Here is a 24918-nt window from a genome sequence, read left to right as displayed (position 1 = left end):
TATGTGTCTGCACAGTAACAAAAATGGGATATTAGTAGATGCTTAAGTGGTCACCATTAATCATCCTCAAGAATTTATTTCAATATTTAAAAATTCAGCTTGCATGTAACTCTCCAGGAACATTTATCGTGGTCCTGAACTTGCTTTTCAAATAAGTCAAAAGAGAAATACTTGTAAATCAGTTTCTCAATAAAATGTTGTGAGCATTTTCATCTAAAAAGAAACATATCTTTAAACTCTAGTTAACAAGGTTCATGAATGGCCTAAAATTGCGGGTAAAATTTTGTGTAGGCACACTCTCCCCATCCCCACCAGAGAGCAGTAACATAGCTTCCATCACATTATGAAATAAATCCCCCCAAAGCTGTATAATCACTGCTCTGTACTGCTTCTCCCCCTGGCTTTGAAGCTACAACTCTCAGGTTACTCAGCTTGAGTTCTAAAAGCAGATTTAAAAATAAAATGACAGGATAGTAGTTAGTGGGGTAGGCGGGGGAGGGGGGCTACAGGTAGCTGTTGAGATGGTATCAGGGGACTTCTGGGGCACCGATAATACTGACTTGATTTGGGTGCTGGTTAGGAAGGAGTATTCACTTTGTGAAAATTCATCAAGCTGAACACATATGATTTCTGTACCTGTCTGCAGGTATATATTTCAATAAAAAGTTTTTGAAAAAAATAACAAAGATGGGTCACTTATACACAGCATATATCATTACAGAATTTAATGAAGTCCTTAAAAATGATGCACTAGGAGAGGCCCATTGGTAAAGAACTGCAGCCTCCAGACAACAGCCAGTGAGGAACTGAGGCCTGACCAGGCCCACTGTGTGTAAACCTAAAGAAAATTCTCTATCCTCAAGTCAAGCCCTGAGATTGACTGCAGCCCGGAGCCCCAGCTGAGAGTTTGACTGCAAATGAGACCCTGAACCAAAACCATCTAGTTAAGCCACTCCCAGATTCCTAACCCTGAGAAAATGTGAGATAATGTTAGGTGTTTAAAAAAAAAGATGCAGTTTCAAAACACTATCTTCCTTGCACATATTGAAGTGGGCAAAGTAGCCTCAGTAGTTGTACCTACAGAGAGACATTAGCTTATTGGTTTAAACTGGCAACTTTCCCACCTCGAAAGGCTGTGGTACAATATTGCTTTCAAAACCCAACCAAGAAAAAAGAAAATACAGCTGGTGGTTATGAACATCAATTTCTGGGTCAAATGGAAGCTAATTTCTCTGTAAGATATAGAACAGGGATCTTCCTGATACTTCTTTCTACACCTTCATCTAAATTAGAGATTCTTCCATCACTGTATTGTATTTTGTTTTTTCTGTGTTAAGTGTTTGAATGATCCCACACGTATATATATATCCCTTAATTTTTCTCAAGGCTTCTCAGGAAATATACTAAAGTCAGAGTAATCAAGTGAATATATATATATGTATGTTTTAAATACAGACATTTCCAGTGTGGTGCTGAATAGGAGTAAAATAATGAAATAAAATACACACATATTATTTGTATAAACCCACAAAAGAGGTATAATCAGGGTGGGAGTGGGTGATGGGATATAGTTATTGCTTATCACCCAACACAGATGTAGCATGTTTTGAAATCAATGTATTCTTTCTTGTTTTGAAATCAATGTATTCTTTCTTGTATCTACGTGTGTGCTCCTGAAGCCTGCCAAAAGAGCATCAGAATTGGATATTTCAGCAGTCTGGCTCCAGTGTCTTTCTCATTCTGAATCCTCTGAAGTGCCCAGCACAGAAAGGGCCTTGCACACACTAAGCATTCTGGTATTAGTCGAACTGGAAAAAAGTTAGAAAAGTTATGTTTTTTCCATTTAAAATTCTCAAAAGTTGTACGGAACTCCCTTTTCAAAATGGACTACCCATAGCACTTATCACTTCCTTGCATATTGTTAAAAGCTGAAAAAACAACCATCACTTTTGCTATAATCAGGCTGACTTCTTGCACCCTGCTAAAATTTAACCTGACAAGTTGTAATGATTCTTCACAACTCCCTGGAGTTACACTGGTAGTCAATATTTAATTACCGTGCCTGGAATTTAAAACAAACTATGACTACTTTGCAAATAGTACATTCTCCTAGTATAGTCATAATGCAAAGCCCAGTAAATAATAAGACCCAACACAACAACGTAGTAATTCCAGCAAAATCCTGGAATCAGTCTTCATTTCCATTATTTATAGTAAAACTAATATAATTCATATTAAATAGCATATTCGATATATAAATCATATTCTTTCCTTCCTTTTCCTCTCGAGCTCCTGAACACCAGCTAGCACTATTAAAACTAACATCTGACCCTTCTTAATCTTTTTCATCACCACTGTTCACTGAGCGTTGTCTTCATCTCTTTGCAATAACTTGCCAGCTTTAGATATGTTAAAAAAAAAAACATGAAAGGAAGGGCAACTAAACATAATTAAACACAAAACACAAGTAAGTTTGATTTTTTTCTCCCACGCAAAGCTTTGTAACCACCCTGCCTTCAGGGTGAAAGTCAGATAAGGTTATCTAAGACCAAGAGTAAGAAACCCATCACATCGAGGAGCTGCTTAAGGGCACACTTCTACAGACACTTGCCTGTAACATCAACAGAGCTAAAGGGCAATCCAAATATTATAATTTTCCCATTACTAAAGTTTTATAGCACTTAAAATCGTCCATAAAATACATATCCTTAGAATAGAGATATCCAAGACATCAGCCTGAGAGAACCCGAGAATCATATGACACTCAGCCTCAATTATGAAAAAACTGCTCACCCTGGTGGTTCAGAAAAGCACTAGATAACATAATGACTCGACTATTTAGTTCAACTCTCCAATAATCAGTCATGAATCTGTAACAGACACCTTTATAAACTTCACGTTTGATTAGTGTTATAAGAAAAATATCCCCGCCACCCTCCCCTCAATGCATTGCAGACTGTCTTTAATGAATCCTTTATTTACTCATTATACCTAGGGAAGGGTGTATCTTTTTCATAGGAAGGTTTTCTGCCACAATAAAGTACCACCTTAACATCTGTGAGTGCCCAATACTATTAACACTTAGTGGTCTGACAAAGAAAAGCAGTATGTCCCATTCTCTCTAAAGGGAAAAAAATTCACTCACAAACTTACCCCGTTGATATGAAGACCACTAAGCACTAATTTAGACCAACAGATTGCAGCTCTTAAAAGTAAATAAAGGGTACCAATAAAACACTGACCAACATGCTCCCCTTTGTTTTGAAAAGTTAATAAATTCTTACTTCCGTAGATTTTTGAGTGGTGAGTGGGAGAACAACATCTTACTAAAAATAAGACAGACCTTCGTTGGAGCGACAAATGCTGTGAAGATTGCTTTGATGCATCCTGACTTTCACAGGAGTGACAACCTTTTTGCTTCGAAAATGTGGGAGATCACATTAAGAGATATTTCTTTACGGGAAACAGCAAATAGCACGATGTATATTCATAAAAGTACTGACTCCCTCTGCATTCCAAAGCATGGTTCACAAAGGCTATCTATTCAAAGCCTGTTCTAGAATGCTCATAGACATCCCCCCACCCCCTAGTAAGGAAGCGCACTGGACCCAAACTCCAAAGACTTTGGGACACTTAGACTTACCTTAACCAAATCTCATTATCATTCTTGTGCTTTGGTTTTTGTTCCTTTAAATGACAGAAGTAATTCCTGCCTACTGAGTCTTGTAAGATCCAAGAATTTTTAAAAATCACATAAAATCTTTCACGCTTCTTAGAAATGACTGCTATAAAACGCAAGGTGCTATACTATTATTATTATCATTATTATCATCTCCTTGTATCAACTTTTACTGTCACTTCTGAATTAAGCCAAGGTACTGGCTTTGAAACACAAATCCCGTGGTTTTCCACCTGTGATTACGTTTCTTGCTATAATTCTGTCCTGACAACTTGTCCCGCACACTCCGAAGATCTACTTTACTGATCTCTGGCCTGAAAATTAAGTCTTTTATTTAGTCCCTTCTCTCCAAAGAAAGGGGCAGAAGTCACACCACTCCAGATTCCTGTAGACGTATTAAGAATGAGATCATTCTTCTTACTTGAGGAATGATGCCACAGAATATAAAGGCGACACTTCTTGCCCTCTAATCTTTCCTTGCCACAACACAAAACCTGTGCAGTTGGTTACCTAGAAAATTGGAAGGTTCCCCACAATGGATGTGCATCAATAACTGTCATAAAAATATCAGATCTCAGGCACAGACAGGAAAAACTTTATCTAGTTTGCAAGAAATTAAACCCTGCAGTCCTCCATCTGCTACTGGGTTTGGTATGGGCTGTCCCTTTCTAGGGCCTGTGCCTGTCTTTGAGGAGAGTGGCCTGGCCCCACAGCACGCTAGGGGCAGCTCTTGAGCCGGATCAAGACCCTCCCGAGCAACGTCTGCACCCAACCCTGCATCTCTCATTTCAGACACACCCCCCTCCACCCCGTGTTTCATAGGAGGTGTGGGCGCTCAACTCCTTCACTGTGGCTAGGGGGACGCGAGGGGAGGCGGGCCGAGGCCTGAGCACCCATTTTGGAAGACCGGGGAGCTCGGCCCTCCGGGCTGTACGATTTCGAGTGTCGGAGGGAAGGGCGCATCCGTGGGAGGGGGAAGGAGGCCGGGGTTGCTGGGGGGTCTCTCGTATTCCGGGGCGTGAGAGGAAGGCGGCGGGAAAGACTCCGGAGAGCGAGGTTTATCAGCGCGAGGTTTCCTTTTTGTTATCTGCTGAGGGATGGCGGGCGTCATGGGGGCGTCCCCCTCAGTAAAGTCAGCAAGGGGGTCCCCCTCGCTTCACTGTGGGGCGGGCGGGGGGGCCCGAGAACTTGACGGAGGCCTCCCCCGGGCACGAAGACAGTGACTGACGAGCGTTGTGGGCTGCGCGCGCCGGGATGCCCGTTCCTGTCCCTGCAGCCCCGCGCGCGAGGCGTGGGACCGGGTGGGAGGGGACGGAGAAGGCCCCCGGCCCGGGAGGCGGGAAAGGCCCCGGGGCTCCGGGACGGGCGGCGGCTCCAGAGCCCCGAGTGGCGGCGGCGCGGGCCTGCCGAGTCCCGAGCCGGCTGGCGCCCTGTGGGCCGTGTGCGCCCCCGACTCCACTCGCCGCTCTTCGTGGTCGCCCCCTCCCCCCCGCGGCTCCTCTCACCTGCACATGATCCGCCATTTTGCTCCATTCATGCTCCTCTCCGGCCCCCCCTCCCCCCCAGCGCGCACCTCGGCCGGAGCCGCTGCCGCCGCCGCCGCCGACGCCGTCGCCGCTGCGCCTGCGCGCTGGGGACTCGTCGCGCTGCGCTCGTGGCGTAGCGCCGCTCAGCTGCGCAGGCCCCGGCGGCCCGGGCCGTGGTTGGAGAATGCGCAGCACCGCTGGGACGGCGTAAAGGCGCGGGCAACGTCAGCGGCCCGGAGACGCCGGGTGGGAGGAAGGAGCGGGCCGGGGGAGCGCGAAGGAGGGGCGGCTGGGGGAACAAAGCTTTGTTTACATGGTTTTTAAAGGGGCCGCGCTCGCTCCGGCGGGCGGGCGCTGGAGTGGGAGTTGGCGCTGCCTTCTGCTCGTTTGCGTGGTGAGGGCTCCTGGATGGGGGCCGAGGTCTGTCGCCGCCCCGGGACCCCTGCACCCAGTGGCTTCCTCTCTTCCCAACCGTCTTCCCCCTTGACTCGCCCCTGGACATCTCCCACCCCCACCCCACCTTGCAGCTACGGGGACCCCCACACCCCACCTAGGCTGCCTGCGAGATTCCTTACTTTCCAATGCCCTCTTCTCAACGGGGGCCGATTCTGTGCTTGTGTCTGTCTAGCTTTCTGGACCACGGCCATCGCTCTCTGGTCTGGATTTCACCAGCAACCCCAGTGGTTGATCTCGTGTTTTTCATTTCTGTCCTTTCGTCCTTGATAAACATTCATGGAAATAACCACCGAATGGTGGTGATGATCAAAACATACGAAGGCACAGTTCTGGCTTCCCAAAGACATTGTCATCGTTGCCAATACTCTAGACTGCCTCCCGAGAGGGTCAGATGCTGGAAGAGGCAGCGGGGCTGGTGGTTAGGACCCCTAGGCTCGGTCTTGTGGAGGTATGAGTGGGAAAGCCATCTCTCTGGGTCAGATAAGGTCAGCCCCTGCATGCTGAGGCCAATTCCAGTCTTCCTCACTAGGAATTATCTGTTAGATAATGCCGGTTCCTGTTTTCCATTGGATTCCACTGTGGCTTCCTTTTAAGGCCCCCAGATTAGATCATAGCTGGATTCTGAGAGCACTGATTGTTTGAAGTTTGTATTTACAGGGGACTACCATCATATGCAAATGATGGTGGTAGTGAATTACACACCCTTGGTGGATGTAGTGGACCGGTGCTCAGCATTCATTTCGACTTCCGTCCTCCTAGTGGGTCTTCCTGGTTTGCAGAGGTAGGGCACCTGGAAACTACATTACCCAAACTTCCTTGCAGCTAGGGTTCTGTATGCAAATTAGGCTCTGCCAATTAGGCTGACTCAGAGAAGATTTAAGAGGCAGAAGATTTAAGTGGCAGAGCTTTTGACTGTTAACTTCTAGCGAGCATAGACCTTTTGAGATGTTGGGTTTTTGTTTTTCCCCAAAACCTCCCAGCGTCCTATCATTAGCTCCGAGCGTATAAAGAGGCAGGGTGATGGGGTCAGTGGCTTTCTGAACCTGGCATCGGGCAATGAAATATTCTCAGAGTCACAATTGCAATGGAAATTCTTTGGATTCCCTACTGGACTGAATAGAGGTAACAGTTTCACAGTGGGCCAGGCCCAAATTTCTGTCCACCCTCCCTTCCCCCACCCCCGCACCCCAACCTCCCCGTGTTTCTCCCTGTGTCTTCCCTTCCTCAGTAAATGGTACCACCATTCATCCAGTTGCTCCTAATAAACACTCAGGAGTTGATTCTTCAAGTCTTATCAGTCCCCAACATGCAAGTCACCTGCAAGTCCTGTTCAATCTATATCTAATATATACCCAATATGACCACTTCTCCATCCATCTCCACTGTTAACACCTTGGTCCAAGCCACCATTACCTTTCTCCTGTGCTCTGGTAATAGATTCCTAATTAGTTTCCCTGCTTCCTGTCTTGCCCCTTGATAACCCATTTTCCATATAGCTGGCTGCTGCAGAACATTATTTTATTTATTTGTTATTTTTTGAGACAGAGTCTTGCTCTGTTGCCCAGGCTGGAGTGCAATGGCGCCATCTCTGCTCACTGCAACCTCCGCCTCCCTGGTTCAAGCGATTCTCCTGCCTTAGCCTCCCAAGTAGCTGAGATAACATGCGCCCACCACCATACCTGGCTAATTTTTGGATTTTTAGTAGAGACAGGGTTTCACCATGTTGGCCAAGCTGGTCTGGAACTGCTGACCTCAGGTTATCCGCTCGCCTCTGCCTCCCAAAGTGCTGGGATTACAGGTGTGAGCCACTGCGCCTGGCCAGAACATTTTTTTAAAATCATAATTCAGATAATTTACACTCCTACTTAAAATCCTTAAGTGGCCTCATGTTGCATTTAGAATTCGAATCTTTGCTGTGGCTCAAGAGGTCGTATGAGCTGACCTCACTCTACCATGCCCCCTCTGGCTCAATGCTCTGTGGTCATTCTGGCCTTGCAGTTCTGCAAAGCCAGGATCTCCTGCCTCAGGGCCTTTGCACTTGCAGTAACTTCTGCCTGGATTGGTTTCCCTTCAGATCGTGAAATGGCTGGCTCACTCTCCTCATGGACTTTTCAGCTCACTTGTCACCTCTCAGAGAGCCTTTTCTCACCACCCTCTTGAAAGTTGTCCCCTGTGCCTATCACTATCACAGCATTGATCACTGTCCAAAACTACATATTATTACTCTTTCATTATCAGTCCCTCCAACTAAAAGCAGACATAGTATAAACAACGATTCTGTCTATGTTGTATCCCTAGTACCTCTGCACAGAGTAGATGCTCAGTAAATAATTGTTGAGGCGGGGCATGGTGGCTCACACCTTTAATCCCAGCACTTTGGGAGGCTGAGGGGGGTGGATCAACTGAGGTCAGGAGTTTGAGAGCAGCCTGGCCAACATGGTGAAACCCCATCTCTACTAAAAATAAAAAAAATTAGCCAGGCATGGTGGTGCGCGCCTGTAATCCCAGCTACTCAGGAGGCTGAGGCAGGAGAATGGCTGGAACCCAGGAGATGGAGGTTGCAGTGAGCCGAGATTGTGCCACTGCATTACAGCCTGGACGACAGAGTAAGACTCCATCTCAAAAAATAAATTTAAAAAACTGTTGAATGTATTAACTTCTTTATGTCTCATTCTAGGGTGCATGTGGGTTTCATATGAAGACATAAAGCATTCTAAATATTATGTCACTGTTAGGTAACATGTTATGTTATGTTATGTTATGTTATAGGCCCTTCCTCTCAGCGGGTTTCTAGAACTGGGTTCTCTCTTTCCTTAGTACTGAGAAAAGTGATAGACTTAATGGAGAAAGGGTGGGGGCTACAAATGAAGCTCAAGAGACTGGCATTGTCCCTCTCCCACACCCCACAGTCAGGGACCACTGGGGGTGGAAGGGGCAGGGATGGGATCCTTCAGAACACACGCTCACTGATTCTTTCGCTCAGTCCTTCACCTGTCTCAGGCCCACATCAGTTCTCTGCCTATCCTATACGTACTTACCTGTTGTGTGCCCAGAACTACCCCTTAGCTAGCTTCCCTACCTGCACATCATTTGAGGGTTACCTAATCCCCAAGCCTGCCCAAGGAGTCAGACACAGTCTCCTCTCCTCCTTCCTTTGTTGCCCCAAAGACAAGGTCCCAGCCCTCTTATGTTAGGATTGGGTTGCTAATCACCGCAGCAGAATAGTAATGAAAATTTCTTGGAGCTGTGGTTCCTGACTCCTGCTGAGAGAAACCATTGTAAGGAACAGGATCCCAGTGGCTTAGAATGAGCCACAGGTGGGGTTTGGAGTGCCTTTTCCTTTCCCGTAAAAACAAAGACAAGCCAAGAGGCACCCTCAACTCCTTTACAATGCTTTTTCTACACATCATTGGTGCCTGCGGACCCTAAGGGCTTCTCATTCTGTGCGCTTCTGCTGTGTCTTGGAGCAATGTCTCCGGGCTCCTGTTTACAGGGTTTCCCCATGGCTAGGCAGAAGGTACTGGGGTTAGTGCTTCTACATCAGGGTCGCCACAAATCCTGCTAGGGACAGTTGAAGGGGCCTAGAAGGACTGCAAGGGTGTTGCTCTTGGTATATATTCTGCCGCCCTATCTTCTGCAGTCAACGGCTAAACTCCTCCAGCTTCCATAAGCAAGGGATGACAAGGGAGTGTCTGGATTGCCTGGGGTTCAGGCCTCCGGGTTTAAACAACTTTCAAGTAATCTGGTAAACTTGGGTGCCCCCCTGTGGTTCTGAGTGGAATGTGTCCATTTTGTCTTCAGGGAAGGCGATCAGGGTAGCAGGGGACATCCTCTGTCACCTTGCTACTCAGTGTGGTTTGGCCCACCCACCACCGGCAGCATCTCAGGGCTCATTCCAGACCTACTTTATTGGAGTCTACTTTGAACAAGATCTACATGTTACAGTTTGGAAGGCACTGCTCTGGCAGCCCCTAAGATGGCCATAAAGCCCTCCTCTTCTCACTCCCTGCACCAAAGACCATGCAGCTCCCAGGCAGAGTTGACTCTCCTTAGGGACTAAAGAGGAAGATTAGGTCACATCCCATTTCCATACCCCTAACCACTTGCCAAGGTGTGCTTTTCCCAAAACAGTATGCTTGGTTCTCCCTTGAGCTTTGGATCAACCTCTTCAAACCCAGGCATCACGGCTGAGGGCAGTGAGTTTGAAGTGACTCATCCTTGTCCTCACAGAGCTCATGACATTCATTTTTTTCAAGCTTATTTGGTCCAGTCCATGGCATGTACAGCAGAAGGCCTAAGCTGTGCACGGTGCTGCTCGCTCCTTGCCAGGGTAACTGAACCCCTGTTGTAGAGGAAATGGGCCTGTTTATATAAGCACCTGTTATGGGATTAACCCCAAGAGTGTTGGTCTGAGTCTCAGTTTTTTCCAACCCTTCTGCACCGTGCCTCCATACAGATTGCTTCTCTAAACCATCTGGCTTTAAGTTAAACTTCTCTGAGCAGCTGGGATTTCCCTACAGCAATGGATCTTTTTGCATGGATCTGGATTCCATTTAGGGGCCCTGCAAAATGTTGAATTAAAGATCAGGAGCCCTCGTCTCTACTTCTTCCTCTGCCCCCAACTACCTCTGTGACCTCAGGCAAGTTGCAAATTAGTGTGTTCATACCTGCCCTGCCTTTGTCAAAGGATGGCGTGGCTGATGAAAAGTGTGTGCCTAGAAGCTTTGCGAGCTACGAAGCACCTTCGGTAACTATGAAGCATTTTCAAAATGTATATGAAAGTGATTGCTATTGAAACTTAAGATAATTTGCAGATGAAACCTAAGCATCTTTCTAATGCTCAGGAATGCTTGCAAGAAGGCAAAAATCCAACAGTTGAGATGTACTTGGGGAGTCAGTCCCTTCTCCAGAGGGGATGATCATCTTTCTAGAATCTTTACAGGGTTGGTGTGAGTGTGTGTTGTTGGCAGACAGGGAGTGCTCGCATGTAGTTAAACGGTTGCCTCTCTCTCTCTCTCTCTCTCTCTCTCTCTCTCTCTCTCTCTCTCTCTCTCTGTGTGTGTGTGTGTATGTGAAACTGGTATCTGGTTAGGCCCACATGAGCTGTCTTATGTGTCTCTCTGTGTAATGCCGTGTGTGTCATTCAGCTGTTAAGCGTTGAGAGACCTGGGTTCTGGTTTGGTGGCCTTGAATAAATCCCTCAGACTTTCCAAGCCTGTTTCCTTATTTGTAACTTAGTGGTTTGTCCCTTCCAACTTGCGTACAGCTTGTTGGGGGGCCCTTCGCTACTGATTTCACTGTCTAGTTTGGTTTCTGGGTCTCTGTTCCAGTGGGCCAGCCACTCTTTGCTGGCGCCTCCCTGTGCCAACTTCTGTACCTGAATTGTTGCTCACTGAAGAGCTGGCATTTAGCTTTTTGGAAATTTTCTCTAACTCACTGGAAATGCAGGAAGCTTGAGTATAAAACTCACTCAGAAAAAAAAAAAAAAAAGAAAAAAAAGAACACACACTCAGAAGAAACCGCAGGGCCTATCAGCCTGTCGTCATCGAGCAGACTAGAATAGTGTAGAAAACCCTAGGCAGAGAGGAAATGAACTTCAGAGAAGGGAAACACACGGCTGAGAAGAGAGAGGCAAGGGCAGGAGTGAAGGAGAGAGCTGAAGCCTGGGTCTCCGAGATGGTCAGAGGATGGGAGACGGGGCAGTGAAACAAGGCTTCTTGTATCTTCAGCAGCAGCAGACGTTTGGAAAGGTAGGAGTGAGGCTGGGCTGGGGTTGGGCAGGGGGCCTGGGAGGCTGCTAGAATTCCTGGGTTGGAGAGGGAGTTTCATATTCAAAACCCTTATAGGTCTGACTGTGCACCCACCAAGTTAGACCCAGAGCTCAACTTTGGGAGGGCTCTTTTCCTACCCGACGCTGTCTCCTGAACCAGGCCCCAACCAGGTCCCAAACTGTGCTCCTTACTGAGGGCTGTTTGCCCTGGGTGGGGGTGGAGGATGTGCTGCCTTCATCTCTTGCCTCTTTTGCTCTCTTGCTCTGTGTTGACTTCTTTTCACCAGACACCATGGAAGGGAATGGAAGGGGCAGCTGGAGGGACAGTTTAGGATGACAGGAGAGGTTCCTTCCCCACCCCAGTGGGGTGCATGTGGCTGGTGTTCAGCTTGGGCTGGGGCCTCTGGGGGCCTGGACCCCAGCCGGCTGTCCATCCTCTTTCCCCTTCCCTGGCCTCCTTGAACCAGGAAGTCCTCGTCCCCTAACCAACACTGGGGGGCACACCTGTCTCTCTCTCATGGCCCAACCTATCAAGGAATGAGGCACCAAGGTTCAGGAGGGTGGAGAGAAGTTCTCCTTCAGGATTTCGCACAGAAGGAGAATGAGGTCTCCAGCCCGGGTCACACGCCGCCCTCCTCACTCCCTCCTCTGGGCCTCGGCCACTGGCCCGCTTTCCTCCCCAGACTGGAGTCCACTGCGGTGGGACTGTTTGGCCTTCTTGCAGCCTGCTTTGGGCTCATCCCGGTGTTGCATTCTGCCTGGGCAGTCTCTGCTCTTGCTCGTGGGCCTCTTTCTCGGGGCTGGCGGCTGATCTCCGATTTTCTAATTCCTGCAGTCACTGTCCTCTTCTCTGCCTCCCTGGGTCTCATGTGATCTTCACCTCTCTCTCCCCATCTCCAAGTGGCTGCCCCAGTCCCCCTCCCACGGTTCCTCTTCTCCCCTTGGCTCACGATCTCCCCGTCTCTGGGTGGCTCCCTCCCGCCCCCGCCTCCCACGCCTCTGGCACAGAAATGGCGCCGCTTCGGCGCCTCACTGTATGGAGGGTCGGACTGCGCCTTGGCCCGGCTGGAGCTGCAGGAGGGCCCGGAGAAGCCTCGTCGGTGTGAGGCTGCCCGGAAGGTCATCCGCCTCAGTGACTGCCTGCGGGTGGCCGAGGCCGGCGGAGAGGCCAGCAGCCCCCGGGACACCAGTGCCTTCTTCCTGGAGACCAAGGAGCGCCTGTACCTCCTGGCGGCCCCTGCAGCGGAGCGCGGCGACTGGGTGCAGGCCATCTGCCTCCTGGCCTTCCCCGTGAGTCGCCCGGGGTGCGGAAAGGGCAAGGGGGCGTGCAGGCCGAGGGTGTTAGATACTTCCTGTGGGCAAGTGTTACAGGTGTCAAGGTCAGGGTGATGGGGTGCTTCCTCGATGTGGAGGGACCCGAACCCAGTGTGCAGACAGAGCCAGCAGGTTGAGGTGGCCTGAAAGAAGGCTTGGGCCAGAGGGGGGCCTGGGGATCGGGGAAGGTGATGAGACGTGGCGCCTCCTCCCTAGGGGCAGAGGAAGGAGCTCTCGGGGCCAGAGGGAAAGCAGAGCCGGCCCTGCATGGAGGAAAATGAATTGTACAGCAGCGCAGTCACAGGTGAGGGGGCGGGGGCTGCCCTGCTGTCCCCTGGGGGCTCTCCCCAGGGTGAGGTGGAGAGGAGGTGTGGGCTGGCTAGCTGCTGGCCCGGAGTCTTCCTGCCTTGTGGTTATCCCCAGCCTGGGCCAGCCCCGTTATCAGCCTCTCCTTCTCGCTTCCGGCTGCAGCCCAACGTAGGGAGCCTGCCCTGCCTTGAGTCTCTCCCTTGGTTCACCTCATCTTACCTAGGGCCTGCTGGTGGGAGAGGGGAAGGCTGGGGGCCCAGGTGAGGGTGCTGCTTTTTTCTATTTTTGAGACGGAGTTTTGCTCTTGTCGCTCAGGCTGGAGTGCAATGGCACAATCTCGGCTCACTGCAACCTCTGCTTTCCGGGTTCAAGCGATTCTCCTGCCTCAGCCTCCTGAGCAGCTGGGATTACAGGCGTCGGCCACCACGCCTGGCTAATTTTTTGTATTTTTAGTAGAGTCGGGGTTTCACCATGTTGGCCAGGCTGGTCTCAAACTCCTGACATCAGGTGATCCACCTGCCTCAGCCTCCCAAAGTGTTGGGATTACAGGCATGAGCTACCGCGCCTGGCCCCGGGTGCTGCTTTTGAGGAGCTGGTGGAGGGAGGAGAAACTTTCATCTGCCTTCCATCTAAGCTTCACCCCCAGGGCCCCGGCAGTGGGAGGGCAGGGCCAAGGCTTCACCTGCAGCTGTGACCGTAGGGACTAGGGTGGTGGCTGGTTTGGGGTGAGAGATGGGGTGGGGAAGACAAGACTGTGGCTCTGGCGACAGGGGCAGGAAGGATGTGGGCACGAGGTTGGGGTGGATGTGGGTAGGGGCGTGATGCCTACTAGGGTAGGGGGTGGAGGTACCTGGCCTTTTGGGGAGTATGACCTGGCACAGAGCAGCTCAGCCTCCAAGACCCAGGCAGGGGGCCATAAGTGTGTGGATAATACTGTTTCTAGAAAACTTCTGGTACACTCATTTAGAACTGGGCAGTGGTGAGGCAGGCCAGCTGTTTCCCATTAACTGCCTTCGCCTTCTCTCTCTTCTTCTCCCCAGTCGGCCCCCACAAGGAATTTGCTGTGACCATGAGACCTACAGAAGCCAGTGAGAGGTGCCACCTGCGGGGGTCCTATACCCTCCGGGCTGGGGAGAGTGCCCTTGAGCTGTGGGGTGGGCCCGAGCCAGGGACCCAGCTGTACGACTGGCCCTACAGGTTTCTGCGGCGCTTTGGGCGGGACAAGGTGAGTGGGAAGCTGCATCAGGGCAGGTTGAGAGAAAGGATAAGCTACGAACAAAGAGGGGTGAGAAGCAGCGAGAGGATGGGAGAGACCAGGAGAGGGAGATGGAGTGAAGCAAAGAATAGAGTGACAAGATGGCAGAAGTGGAGTAGAAGGAAGGAGAATGAGAAGAGGTGGAGAGACCGTAGAGGGGTAAACAGCATCTGAACTAGTGCCTAGCTCCATCCTTGAAATAGTGGCAGTGAGCAGGAAGGGCCTGGAGAGGGGAGAGGAGAGAGCCAAGTCTCTGCCTGTAGGGGAAAGCACAGAGGGCAGAGGAGGCTCCAGCAGTTCCCATGAAGGGAAGCTGGAGGTCCCAGGGCTTGGGTTAGGGATCGGGTTTAAGAAAGCATCCCTAGCTGGGTGCGGTGGCTCATGCCTGTAATCCCAGCACTTTGGGAGGCCGAGGCAGGTGGATCATGAGGTCAAGAGATCGAGACCATCCTGGCCAACATGGTGAAACCCTGTCTCTACAAAAAATACAAAAATTAGCTGGGCGTGGTGGCATGCACCTGTAGTCCCAGCTACCAGGGAGGCTGAGGCAGGAGAATCGCTTGAACCTGGGAGGCGGAGGTTGCAGTGAGCTGAGATCGTGCCACTGCACTCCAGCCTGGAGACACAGTGAGACTCTGTCTCCAAAAAAAAAAAAAAAAAAAAAAAATGCATCCCTGCCCTGTGGCCTGGCCAATAACCTGCTTTCTCCCTGGTCCAGGTAACCTTTTCCTTTGAGGCAGGCCGTCGCTGTGTCTCTGGAGAGGGCAACTTTGAGTTCGAAACCCGGCAAGGCAATGAGATCTTCTTGGCCCTGGAAGAGGCCATCTCTGCCCAGAAGAATGCTGCACCCGCTACACCCCAACCCCAGCCGGCCACAATCCCCGCCTCGCTGCCCCGGCCTGAGAGCCCCTACTCTCGGCCGCATGACTCACTGCCGCCGCCTTCACCCACCACACCGGTGCCTGCTCCACGGCCTCGGGGCCAGGAGGGGGAGTATGCCGTGCCCTTCGATGCGGTGGCCCGTTCCTTGGGGAAGAACTTCAGGGGCATCTTGGCAGTCCCTCCTCAGCTCCTGGCCGACCCTCTGTATGACAGCATTGAGGAGACCCTGCCCTCTCGACCTGACCACATATACGATGAGCCCGAGGGAGTGGCTGCCCTGTCCCTCTATGACAGCCCGCAGGAGCCCCGGGGTGAGGCATGGAGGAGGCAGGCGACAGCTGACAGGGACCCTGCTGGCCTCCAGCATGTCCACCCAGCCGGGCAGGATTTCTCTGCTTCTGGCTGGCAGCCAGGAACCGAGTATGACAATGTTGTACTTAAGAAAGGCCCAAAGTGACAGAGGCAGCGGAGGGATGGTCCACCGCCCCCTGGCTTCTGCTGGTGACTCCTCCTGACCACTGCATCAGAAGAACCTCCTCTGCCCCTTCTGGAGCCCGAGGTCTGGCCTGTCTTCATTGGGGCTGATAAATTGCCTCTCCCAGGGCCTGCTGGGTGAGTCACCATCCCAAAGCAGGAAGGGTGCCCTGGAGAGAACCACCCTCCTCCTACTCTTTTTCCACTTCCTCCTCTTTCTTTCCCCAGCTGAGGAGGAACCTGGGGCATTTAGGGCAGAGGACAAAAGGATGTCAGCAATTGCTTGGGCTGCTTGGCTATGCAAGCCTCCTGCCTGCTGATGGCCACTTCAGGGACAGCCTGGGCCCAGGCACCCAGGGGGATGGCGGCAGCTTCCTGCACCTTTCAGATTTCTTGGTGGCATTAAAGCATTTTCAGAACATTTTTGTGTGGCATGAATGCTGTGGGAGTGAAGGCTCCAACTGACCAACCTTGATCACATCCTCTCCCAGCTGCAAGATCCCCCTGGGGCCTAGGCTGAGCCCCAAGCATCTGCTCACAGAGGCCTGTAAAAGTCAGTCAGGGTGCCCTGGGAATAGTGTTCAAGCATGTATCCCTTTTGCTGGGATGAGGTCAATGTCAGAAAAATGGTGGGGGAAGCACGGGGGAGCGGGGGGAGAGCCAAACTGCAAGGAAGGAAATAATTGGATTGATGGAGCCTCTTATACACCAGGAGTGGGAGTCACCAGGTGTGTGGTCCTGGGCCCTTTCGCTTCCCTGAGATTTGTGCACATCTTCATGAAATGAGGGGGTTGCCCCATGTGTGCAAGGAAGAGCCATCCAGCTCTGTGATTCCCATTGGCTCTGGGTTCCTAGGTCCCCACACACCATTTCCCCACAGGTCAGCCTGTGTCCTTGTGCTTGCTCCTCTTATCAAAACCTGCTTTCCTGGCAGGGTGTGTCCATGGACTTCAGCTATCAACCCAGTCCGCCGACAGCATGGGCACTGTTTGTGGGAGGCTGTAGACTGCGTGGCCTGTGAGAGACACACTGCCCAGAAGGGGATGAGATGAAACAAGGCACAGGTGTCTGTCACAGAGTGGGTGTGAGTGCCACAAGGGACCAGACAGGGCCATGAGTGCCAGAGAGGTAACTATTTGTTGGGAGCGCAAGAAAGGCTTCATATCAAAGGTACCATTTAAGGTGGGCATTTACGGGTGGGAAGGAGTTCCATGGAGATAAAGGGGATGTGAAGGAGCATCTTGGATAGGAATGGGAGTGTAGGTGAAACCACGGGGAGGTACGGATGTGTTGCTTTCGGGATGGAGTTCTACACTCAGAGTGCAGGGAAGGTGGCACAATCTAGTTGGGAAGGCAGATTCTGACTGTATTAAGGGGAATTTGTAACTAATTAGAGGGAAAGGTGGAACAACTAAAGGCTTTTGAACAGGGAGTCCCATAAAAGCTGAGCTTTAGGGCAATAACCCGATAGCCCTGTGGAAGGTGGACTTGGGGTGGGAGGGGGTAGGTTGGGGCTGAATTGAAAAGGGGAAATTCTGCCAGGCACGGTGGCTTACACCTGCAATCCCAGCACTTTGGGAGGCTGAGGAGGGTGGATCATGAGGTCGGGAGTTCAACACCAGCCTGTCCAAGATGGTGAAACCCCATCTGTACTAAAAATACAAAAATTAGCTGGGCATGGTGGTGGGCACATGTAATCCCAGCTACTTGGGAGGCTGAGGCAGGAGAATTGCTTGCAGTGAGCTGAGATTGCACCACTGCACCCTACTGGGTGACAGAGCAGGACTCCGTCTCAAAAAAAAAAAAAAAAAAAAAAAAAAGAAAAGAAAAAGAAAAGGGGAAATTCATCTGGGCACCGTGGCTCACACCTGTGATCCCAGCAACTTGGGAGGCCAAAGTGGGAGGATCACTTGAGCCCAGGAATTCGAAACCAACCTGGGCAACATAGTGATGAGACCCCATCTCTATAAAAACAAACAAACCAACAAACAAACTTAGCCAGGTGTGGCGGTGCATACTTGTAGTCCCAGCTACTTGGGAGGCTGAGGCTGGAGAATCATTTAGCCTCTGCAACAGAGCAAGACCCTGGCTCAAGAAAAGTGGGAAAGGGAGAAATTCAGAAAGGACTGGATTCAAAAGATGGTGTAGAGCTAGCACCTGTGGATCTTGGACTCATAGTGGATGTGGAACCCAGAGAAAGAGGGTTTCTAGAGATACTTGGGTTTTTTGTTTGTTTGTTTTTCCTCCTGAGATAGAATCTCACTCTGTCACCTACGCTGGACTGTAGTGGTGTGATCTCGGCTCACTGAAATCTCAGCCTCCCGGGTTCAGCAATTCTCCCACCTCAGCCTCCCGAGTAGCTGGGACTGCAGGCGTGCACCACCACACCCGGCTAATTTTTTGTATTTTCAGTAGATATGGGGTTCCACCATGTTGGCCAGGCTGGTCTCAAACTCCTGACCTCAGGTAATCTGCCCACCTCAGCCTCCCAAAATGCTGGGATTACAGGTGTGAGCCACCACGCCAGGCTAATTTTTGTATTTTTTTTTAGTAGAGACGGGATTTCACCATGTTGGCCAGGCTGGTCTCAAACTCCTGACCTCAAGTGATCTGCCCACCTTGCCTCCCAAAGTGTTGGGATTACAGGCGTGAGCCACCATGCCCGGCCTGAGACTCAGGATTTGGGAACAAGATGAACTTAGTTTCTGATGCGTTGAGATGGAGATGGCTAGTATTGATCCGGCAAGACAAGTCCTGAAGCTGGGTAGGAGAGCTAGCGCTTAGGAGGGAGAGGGGCATAGACTTAGACATGGACGTTGGCCTCCCAGGTGTGCTGTGACCTCTGTTTCTCCTCTCACCGTGGCCTTTTCCCTTGTTGAAGGAACTTGAGCAATGGATCAGCTGCCTGGAGAGAGCCAGTGAGGGGCCTTCCTGTCTGTGTGGAAGGTGCCCCCTGGCACCCTCCCTTTCCAGCCTCTGGATCACTAAAGGCTGGAAGGCCCCACTTCCAAGGATTTTACTCTTCCCCCTCTTCAGGCCAGCAGTGGGAGTTGGGGTTTCTCTTTGGCAAGGTAGCCACGTTTCCGATTTCCTAAGGTGGCATTTGAAGTGGCTGTCCTGGCTTAGCCCAGCAGGGGGCGGTGTTAGCCTGTGGAAAAGGCCACTGGGGGGCTTTGCCACCACCAGCCTTGGGGGCTTGGCCCTGAAGGAAGGCATTTACTACCCAAAGGGCTTGGGGATAATCTGAGGAATCTGCATGTCAGAGCTTGTCCCTTCAGAGCCTCAGAATCCCACTCCCAGATGTGTGGACCCTGCCTTCAAGAAGTTTGGGGTCCTAAGCTGGACATTGCCCTTTCGTCCCCTCTCGCCACTTTCCAGATCTAGGGACTTGGGTTCTTCCATTCTAATGCTGTCTGTGCCATGCAAGGGGAAGTGGTTGATTGGGGCCCTTGGGAAAGGTGGGGTGAGGGCTGGAGGGACAGGGGAAGTAGCTTTTGGGGAAGTTGGGAGGGGTAATGAAAGTCCTTAAGACAGTTGTTGAGAAAATGCTGATCATGCCATCAGGGTCGCTCTCAGAAGATTTGATCCAAGGGGTGTGCCACCCTCCAGAGAATGGTGTCAGGGCCACTACAGCCAGCCTCAGCTGCACCATGGTCATCTGCAATGTGTACCTTCCTTCATTCAACAAATGTCATGGGCCAGGCATGGTGGCTCATGCCTGTAATTTCAGTGCTTTGGGAGGCCGAGGTGGGAGGATTGCCTGAGCCCAGCAGTTTGAGACCAGTCTGGACAACATAGGGAAACTCTATCTCTACAGAAAAATTAAAAATTAGCTGAGTATGGTGGTGCTTGTTTGTAGCCCCAGCTACTTGGGAGGCTGAGGTGGGAGGATTGCTTGAGCCCAGGAGGTTGAGGCTGTAGTGAGCTGTGATTGAGCCACTGCACAGCAGCCTGGGGGACAGAGTGAGACCCTATCTCAAAAACAAAAACAACAAAAAAGCAAATGCCCTGGAGCATCTGTCATGGACCAGTCCCGCCTAGGAGCTGGGGAGCAGCACAGACCCATCCCACCCTCGAGGGGCCTACAGTGTGGAGTGGGCAGGCAGATGTTCACTGAACACAGGAATGAAGGAGCTTGCTTGAGGGATCACCCTTCTCAAACAGACACACGGTGGTGAGGGCCTCCTTGGAGGGTTCTTTTCTTTCTTTCTTTTCTTTTTTTTTGAGATGGAGTTTCGCTCTTGTAGCCCAAGCTGGAGTGCAACAGCAAGATCTCGGCTCACTGCAACCTCCACATCCCAGGTTCAAGCAATTCTCCTGCCTCTGCCTCCCGGGTAGCTGGGATTACAGGCACCCGCCACCACACCTGGCTAAGTTTTTATATTTTTAGTAGAGATGGGGTTTTACCATGTTGGCCAGGCTGGGCTGGAACTCCTGACTTCAGGTGATCCACCTGCCTCGGCCTCCCAAAGTGCTGGGATTACAGATGTGAGCCACCACGCCGGGCCTCCTTGGAGGGTTTCTATGCCACCAGGATGCCCAGGGGCAAATTCATATGTAAGGAAACAGCTGCCCTCAAAGGGGACAGGGCAATGTCACAGCAAGTGATTGATCCACCCAGAAGGGCCTCTTGAAGGCTCCAAGGTCCGAAGTCAGACAGCTGTTGACACCATGAGGTTTGCTGTGACCAGGATTCTTATAAACTGGTTTCATTGCTAGTTATTATGCAGAGGTGACATCGGGGCAGGTAAGGATGGCTGCATGACTGGCATCTAGCATAGAGATGTGCGCACGCAGCACACAACATCATTTTTCCCGTTCCTTTTCTTCTCTGCTTCTCTTGCTTCCACTTGGATTTTCTTTTTACAAAGCAGAGAAGTAGTGTGTATGTGTGTGTGTGTGTGTGTGTGTGTGTGTTGGCCTGTGGTCCATGGTGTAAGCCTATGACAGTGGGGGTGGCCAGGCTGCCCCCCACTCCCCACCTCGTGAGTTCTCCCCCTGGAGCTTCAGAATCTACAAAGGCCCAGCTCCTTGGCTCTCTCTGCTCCCACAGGCTCCTCCCTGACGACTCCAGTCAAGTTTTTGCTGTCACTGCCTTTCATCCGTGATGCTAACCAGCCTCCTGCCTCCTGCCTCGTGGGTGCAGACTCAATTAGCCAAGGTGCCCACAGCCTGCAAGGGCCATTTATAAAACCAACTGGGGTGGCTGGAGACCTCAGGCAGGACAGGGCTGGGAAGTAAGTGCAGGAGGTCTGTGAGCTGTGAGGAGGAGGGAGAGGAGCCAGAGGAGCTGGGAGGGGGTATCTGATCTGATTAGGCCTCAAGCTGGTTTCCCCATGGCAGGAGGCTGTTCATCATTGCCCTGCTCCCATCTTCAGCTCCCGGGCGGATCCAATGCCGGCCAGCATGGAGCAGAACCCATCAATCTCCAGGCTCTGGCCAGGCCTGCTTCTCTCCTCCTTGCCTCCCTGCAACCTCTGGAACCCTGTGCTTTTTTTTTTTTTTTATGGAGTTTTGCTCTTGTTGTCCAGGCTGGAGTGCAATGGCATGATTTTGACTCACCGCAACCTCTGCCTCCTGGGTTCAAGTGATTCTCCTGCCTCAGCCTCCCGAGTAGCTGGGATTACGGGCATGCACCACCACGCTCGGCTAATTTTGTATTTTTGGTAGAGATGGGGTTTCAGCATGTTGGTCAGGCTGATCTCGAACTCCTGACCTCAGGTTATCCACCCACCTCGGCCTTCCAAAGTGCTGGGATTACAGGTGTGAGCCATCGCACCCGGCCTGCTTTTTATTTTTTTGAGACAGGGTCTCGCTTTGTCACACAGGCTGGAGGGCAGTGGTGTGATCTCGGCTCACTGCAACTTTGACCTCCTGGGCTCAGGTGATCCTCCTACCTCAGCCTCCCAAGTAGCTGGGGCTACAGGACAGACCTGCCAAGCATACTCAGCTATGCACCACACCCAGCTGATTTTTTGTATTTTTTTTGTTGCGATGGGGTTTTTCCATGTTGCCCAGGCTGGTCTCAAACTCCTGAGCTCAAGCCATTCACCAGCTTCAGCCTCCCAAAATGCTGGGATTGTAGGCGTGAGGCACTATACCTGGTCAGAACCCTCTTCTTGACTCTAGCTCCTGGATCCCTGGGCCAGAGATGGCTGGTCGGGGGCGGAGTAGGGGAACAGACTGGGAAGCACTGGGTTCTGACAGACTTGTGAGGGAGATGGGGTCTCAGTGCTCCGCTAAGTAATACGGGGACCTGCATCTGGGGCGGGGTTGGCCTTGTGCGTCCAGGTGTTTGATCGGGGAGGGGGTGGGTGGGGTGGAATGAGAGGTGTGCCGGAGGGGGCACCAGCATTTAGGATGATAAGAATGTTCTTGAGTTTATACAGCACTTTCTGTTTCCAAACTGCTTTGGCGGCAGTTGAGTGTGGACTGTTAAGCACACAGACCATAGCCTGACTATCTGGGTCCAGATTCTGCTTCTGCAACTTGCTAGCTGTGTCTCTGGGCAGCTGCATCTGTTTCCACATGTGAAAAATGGAGATGATGATAATATGTGTCTCGGAGGCTTGTGGTGAGGATGAAATTGAGTGAATAAATGCCCAGCTCGGAAAAGAGTGCCTGCCACACACAGAGGTCCGGGATTATCCATGATCTCATTTCACCTCCAACAGCTCTGCCAGGTGGGCAAGGCAAGACATCCCTGTCTTACCAACAAGGCAATGGAGGCATAGAGGAGCAGAGACCTCCTTGTCTTCGGAGGGTGAACTGAGGCTTTGCGGGTGGAAGGACTTGGTTGGGAAGGAGCTAGGCTTTTGATAGGAAAGTACAAAAGCGGAAGAGTATTTCAGGAGAGGTGAAGAGAGCAGCATGAATAGCTTTTCAGCTGCTGGACATGGGGGCTTTAGCGGGGGCAAATTTGCACACCAGGGCAGAGCAATGCTCGAGTGGCCTATTATGCCCAGGAATGGGGGAGCCGGGAAGGGAAGATGCTTCGTAGACTAGAAGACCTTTGGCTTCAGGCAAGGCTGGAGAACAGGCAGCCACAGCGGGGGCTTTCCTCCTTTCATCTGAGCTGCCACATCCATGCACGGTGCAGCAGGTGGCTCATCGGGGTGCAGAGGCAGGTTCCTTGCTGGGCAGAAGTACCTGGTTCATTTGGCAGGGCTCACCAACTGATGTGATCAATGCAGACCCCTGGGGCCGCTGCCCTGCAGCCAGCCGGAGGAGCTCTGGGAACAGTAACAGTTCTGCGAGGAGGAAGCTGGGGAGGGGGTGGGCAGAAAGGAGCCAAGAGAACATTCAGAAGGAGTTTGCCATCTCTCCTACTAGACTGCAAATGTTCAAAGGGCAGGGTTCATACTTTACCCGGTCCATTGTTCTATCCTTGACACTTAACACAATGCCTGGCACTAGGTAGGTACAAATAACTGTTTCTTGATTGGAAAAATAAACGAAGCCCATTTTGCCTTTGAGGAACACAGGTGATCTCCAGTGTGTAATGAGCTGTGGTGCTCTGGAGGACTCTCTCTCCATAAATACACCCCTACAGATGCCAAGAATCCCACCATTTACATTTTGGGAAGAGTGCCTTCCCTCTCCTAGCAGGCTTCTTTTAAAATGCAGATGCCGTGGGGTGAGGCATCACTGGAGTGAATGAGGTCTCCAGGGCCCCCAGAGGGTGAGAATGGTCTTGAGCAGGACCTGCAGTTGGGGCCTGCTTGGTGCTGCATCTCTGATACACTCTCAGAACCTGGGAGCCAGGCTTGCGGATGGAGGCACAGACAGGGCATGGACACTTTTCCCACCTCTCTCCCTGTTCCTATGTCCTCACCTCGGCCCCCATCCTGCACTGGCTGGGGCCTTCTGGAAGCCCCAGGGCCTGAGAAACTCCTCATCATGGAGATTTCAAGGAGCATGATGTCTGATCCAGAAAGGTCCTAATAGCACTTCAGCCTGAGGCCTTATTTTTGTACTTACGGAAACTGAGGCCAAGTTAATTTTTAAATCCCTCTCAGGTGTTTTACATTTTATGAGAATTTGTTTATGGTTGTGCTTCAGGGAAAGGACTCAATCACCAAAGTCAAGGCTTCCTGCATCCACAGGGAGATGTTTTTTTTTTTTTTCTTTTTTCTTTTTTTTTTTTTTTGAGGCAGTCTCACTCTGTTGCCCAGAATGGAATGAGGTGGTACAATCTCGGCTCACTGTAATCTCCGCCTCCCAGTTCAAGCAATTCTCCTGCCTTAGCACCCCCAGGTAGCTGGGATTACAGGCATGCACCACCACACCCAGCTAATTTTTGTGTTTTTAGTAGAGACGGGGTTTTGCCACGTTGGCCAGGCTGGTCTCGAACCCCTGACCTCAGGTGATCCACCCACCTCGGCCTCCCAAAGTGCAGGGATTACAGGTGTGAGCCAGCATGCTCAGCCAATGGGAGATAGTTTTTGACCTTTTATGCAAGTGAGGGAGAGCAAAAGGGAAGGAGATTTCTGATTCCCTGTTCTACCTTCCTGCAAGGGCTGCTATCACTGAGCAAGGGTTTCTTCCCCTCCTTAAGGTCATCACTGCATGGCTCTGAGCAAATTCACTGGGGAGTGAGTTAATTACAGGCAGCTGAGGCTGAGCTGCTCTTTCCCTGCTGGTTACCTTGCTGCCCATGGTGGAAGGAAAGCTCTGTGGACTTATTCTCTTTCCATCCTCCTCTGATGACTACTCCCCCTATGTTACCATTGACGTTGATCCCTGAGGGGTAGCTTTCCCTAGCAGGCAACTTCAGAGTAAGGCGCAGCGGCCAACTCTGGGCTCCAATTCCTGCTTCCACCTACAAATAAGAACCATTTGGCCCATGAGTATGCACAAGGCCATACAGGCTCAGGGCTGATGGGATGAAGAAGTGAACTGGGATGGGTCTGGTTGAAGGGGAAGGAGTGGACACACAAAAGAACAACCAGAGACGGCGTCTAGGAAAGGAACCAGAGGTTCCATGGTGATGAAGGGTCATCTAGAAATGGCTCGAGGGAGGGCAGCTGGGACAAGATGATCCTGCTGGGTCACAGGGCAAGGAGAAGCCTCAAGAGGTTGCTGGAGTAGTTACTGAAGCCAGGTTCCAGCCCTGCCAAACTGCCTGCAAGACTGATTTGTCTGGCTGGGCGCAATGGCTCATGCCTGTAATCCCAGCACTTTCGGAGGCCAAGGTGGCCAGATCACCTAAGGTCAGAGAGTTCAAGACCAGCCTGGCCAACATGGTGAAACC

At 51.2% G+C, this 24918-nt stretch overlaps 2 protein-coding genes across 14 annotated transcripts in view; one reads left to right on the top strand and one right to left on the bottom strand.

The window, feature by feature from the left end:
• Positions 1-6453, bottom strand: part of XPO7 (exportin 7) — an 88114-nt gene extending 81661 nt beyond the window's left edge. For 3 of the 8 annotated variants that reach the window (XM_024345079.3, XM_001151243.7, XM_024345080.3), the window contains exon 1: positions 5185-5314. In XM_024345079.3, the coding sequence (XP_024200847.1) occupies positions 5185-5202 (18 nt within the window). In that variant the 5' untranslated portion in view covers positions 5203-5314. Of the gene's footprint in view, positions 1-3343; positions 4767-5184; positions 5315-5780 lie in introns of those variants that run through there. The other 5 variants (XM_063816904.1, XM_063816906.1, XM_063816907.1 and 2 more) reach the window with 3 other exon arrangements.
• Positions 6454-7382: 929 nt separating this feature from the next.
• Positions 7383-17503, top strand: DOK2 (docking protein 2). Of its 6 annotated transcripts, XR_001720084.3 has the most exons (6): positions 11174-11411; positions 12440-12721; positions 12962-13049; positions 14095-14279; positions 15028-15803; positions 16600-17503. XR_001720084.3 is itself a non-coding variant. In XM_519640.7 (5 exons), the coding sequence occupies exons 1-5, from the start codon at positions 11349-11351 to the stop codon at positions 15646-15648; spliced, it is 1239 nt and encodes a 412-aa protein (XP_519640.1). In that variant the 5' UTR covers positions 7383-11348; the 3' UTR covers positions 15649-16086. The 6 variants fall into 6 exon arrangements, 5 of the variants coding, with proteins under 5 accessions (XP_519640.1, XP_016814675.1, XP_063672985.1 ...); XM_519640.7 differs by lacking the exon at positions 16600-17503 and having other exon boundaries at positions 7383-11411; positions 15028-16086; XM_063816914.1 differs by lacking the exon at positions 16600-17503 and having other exon boundaries at positions 11184-11411; positions 12333-12721; positions 15028-16086.
• The last annotated feature ends 7415 nt before the right edge of the window (positions 17504-24918 follow it).

Source organism: Pan troglodytes, chromosome 7 (assembly GCF_028858775.2).
Source record: "Pan troglodytes isolate AG18354 chromosome 7, NHGRI_mPanTro3-v2.0_pri, whole genome shotgun sequence".
Taxonomy (NCBI): domain Eukaryota; kingdom Metazoa; phylum Chordata; class Mammalia; order Primates; family Hominidae; genus Pan; species Pan troglodytes.
Note: the sequence above shows the minus strand (reverse complement) of the source record. Positions and strands in the feature narration are given on the sequence as shown.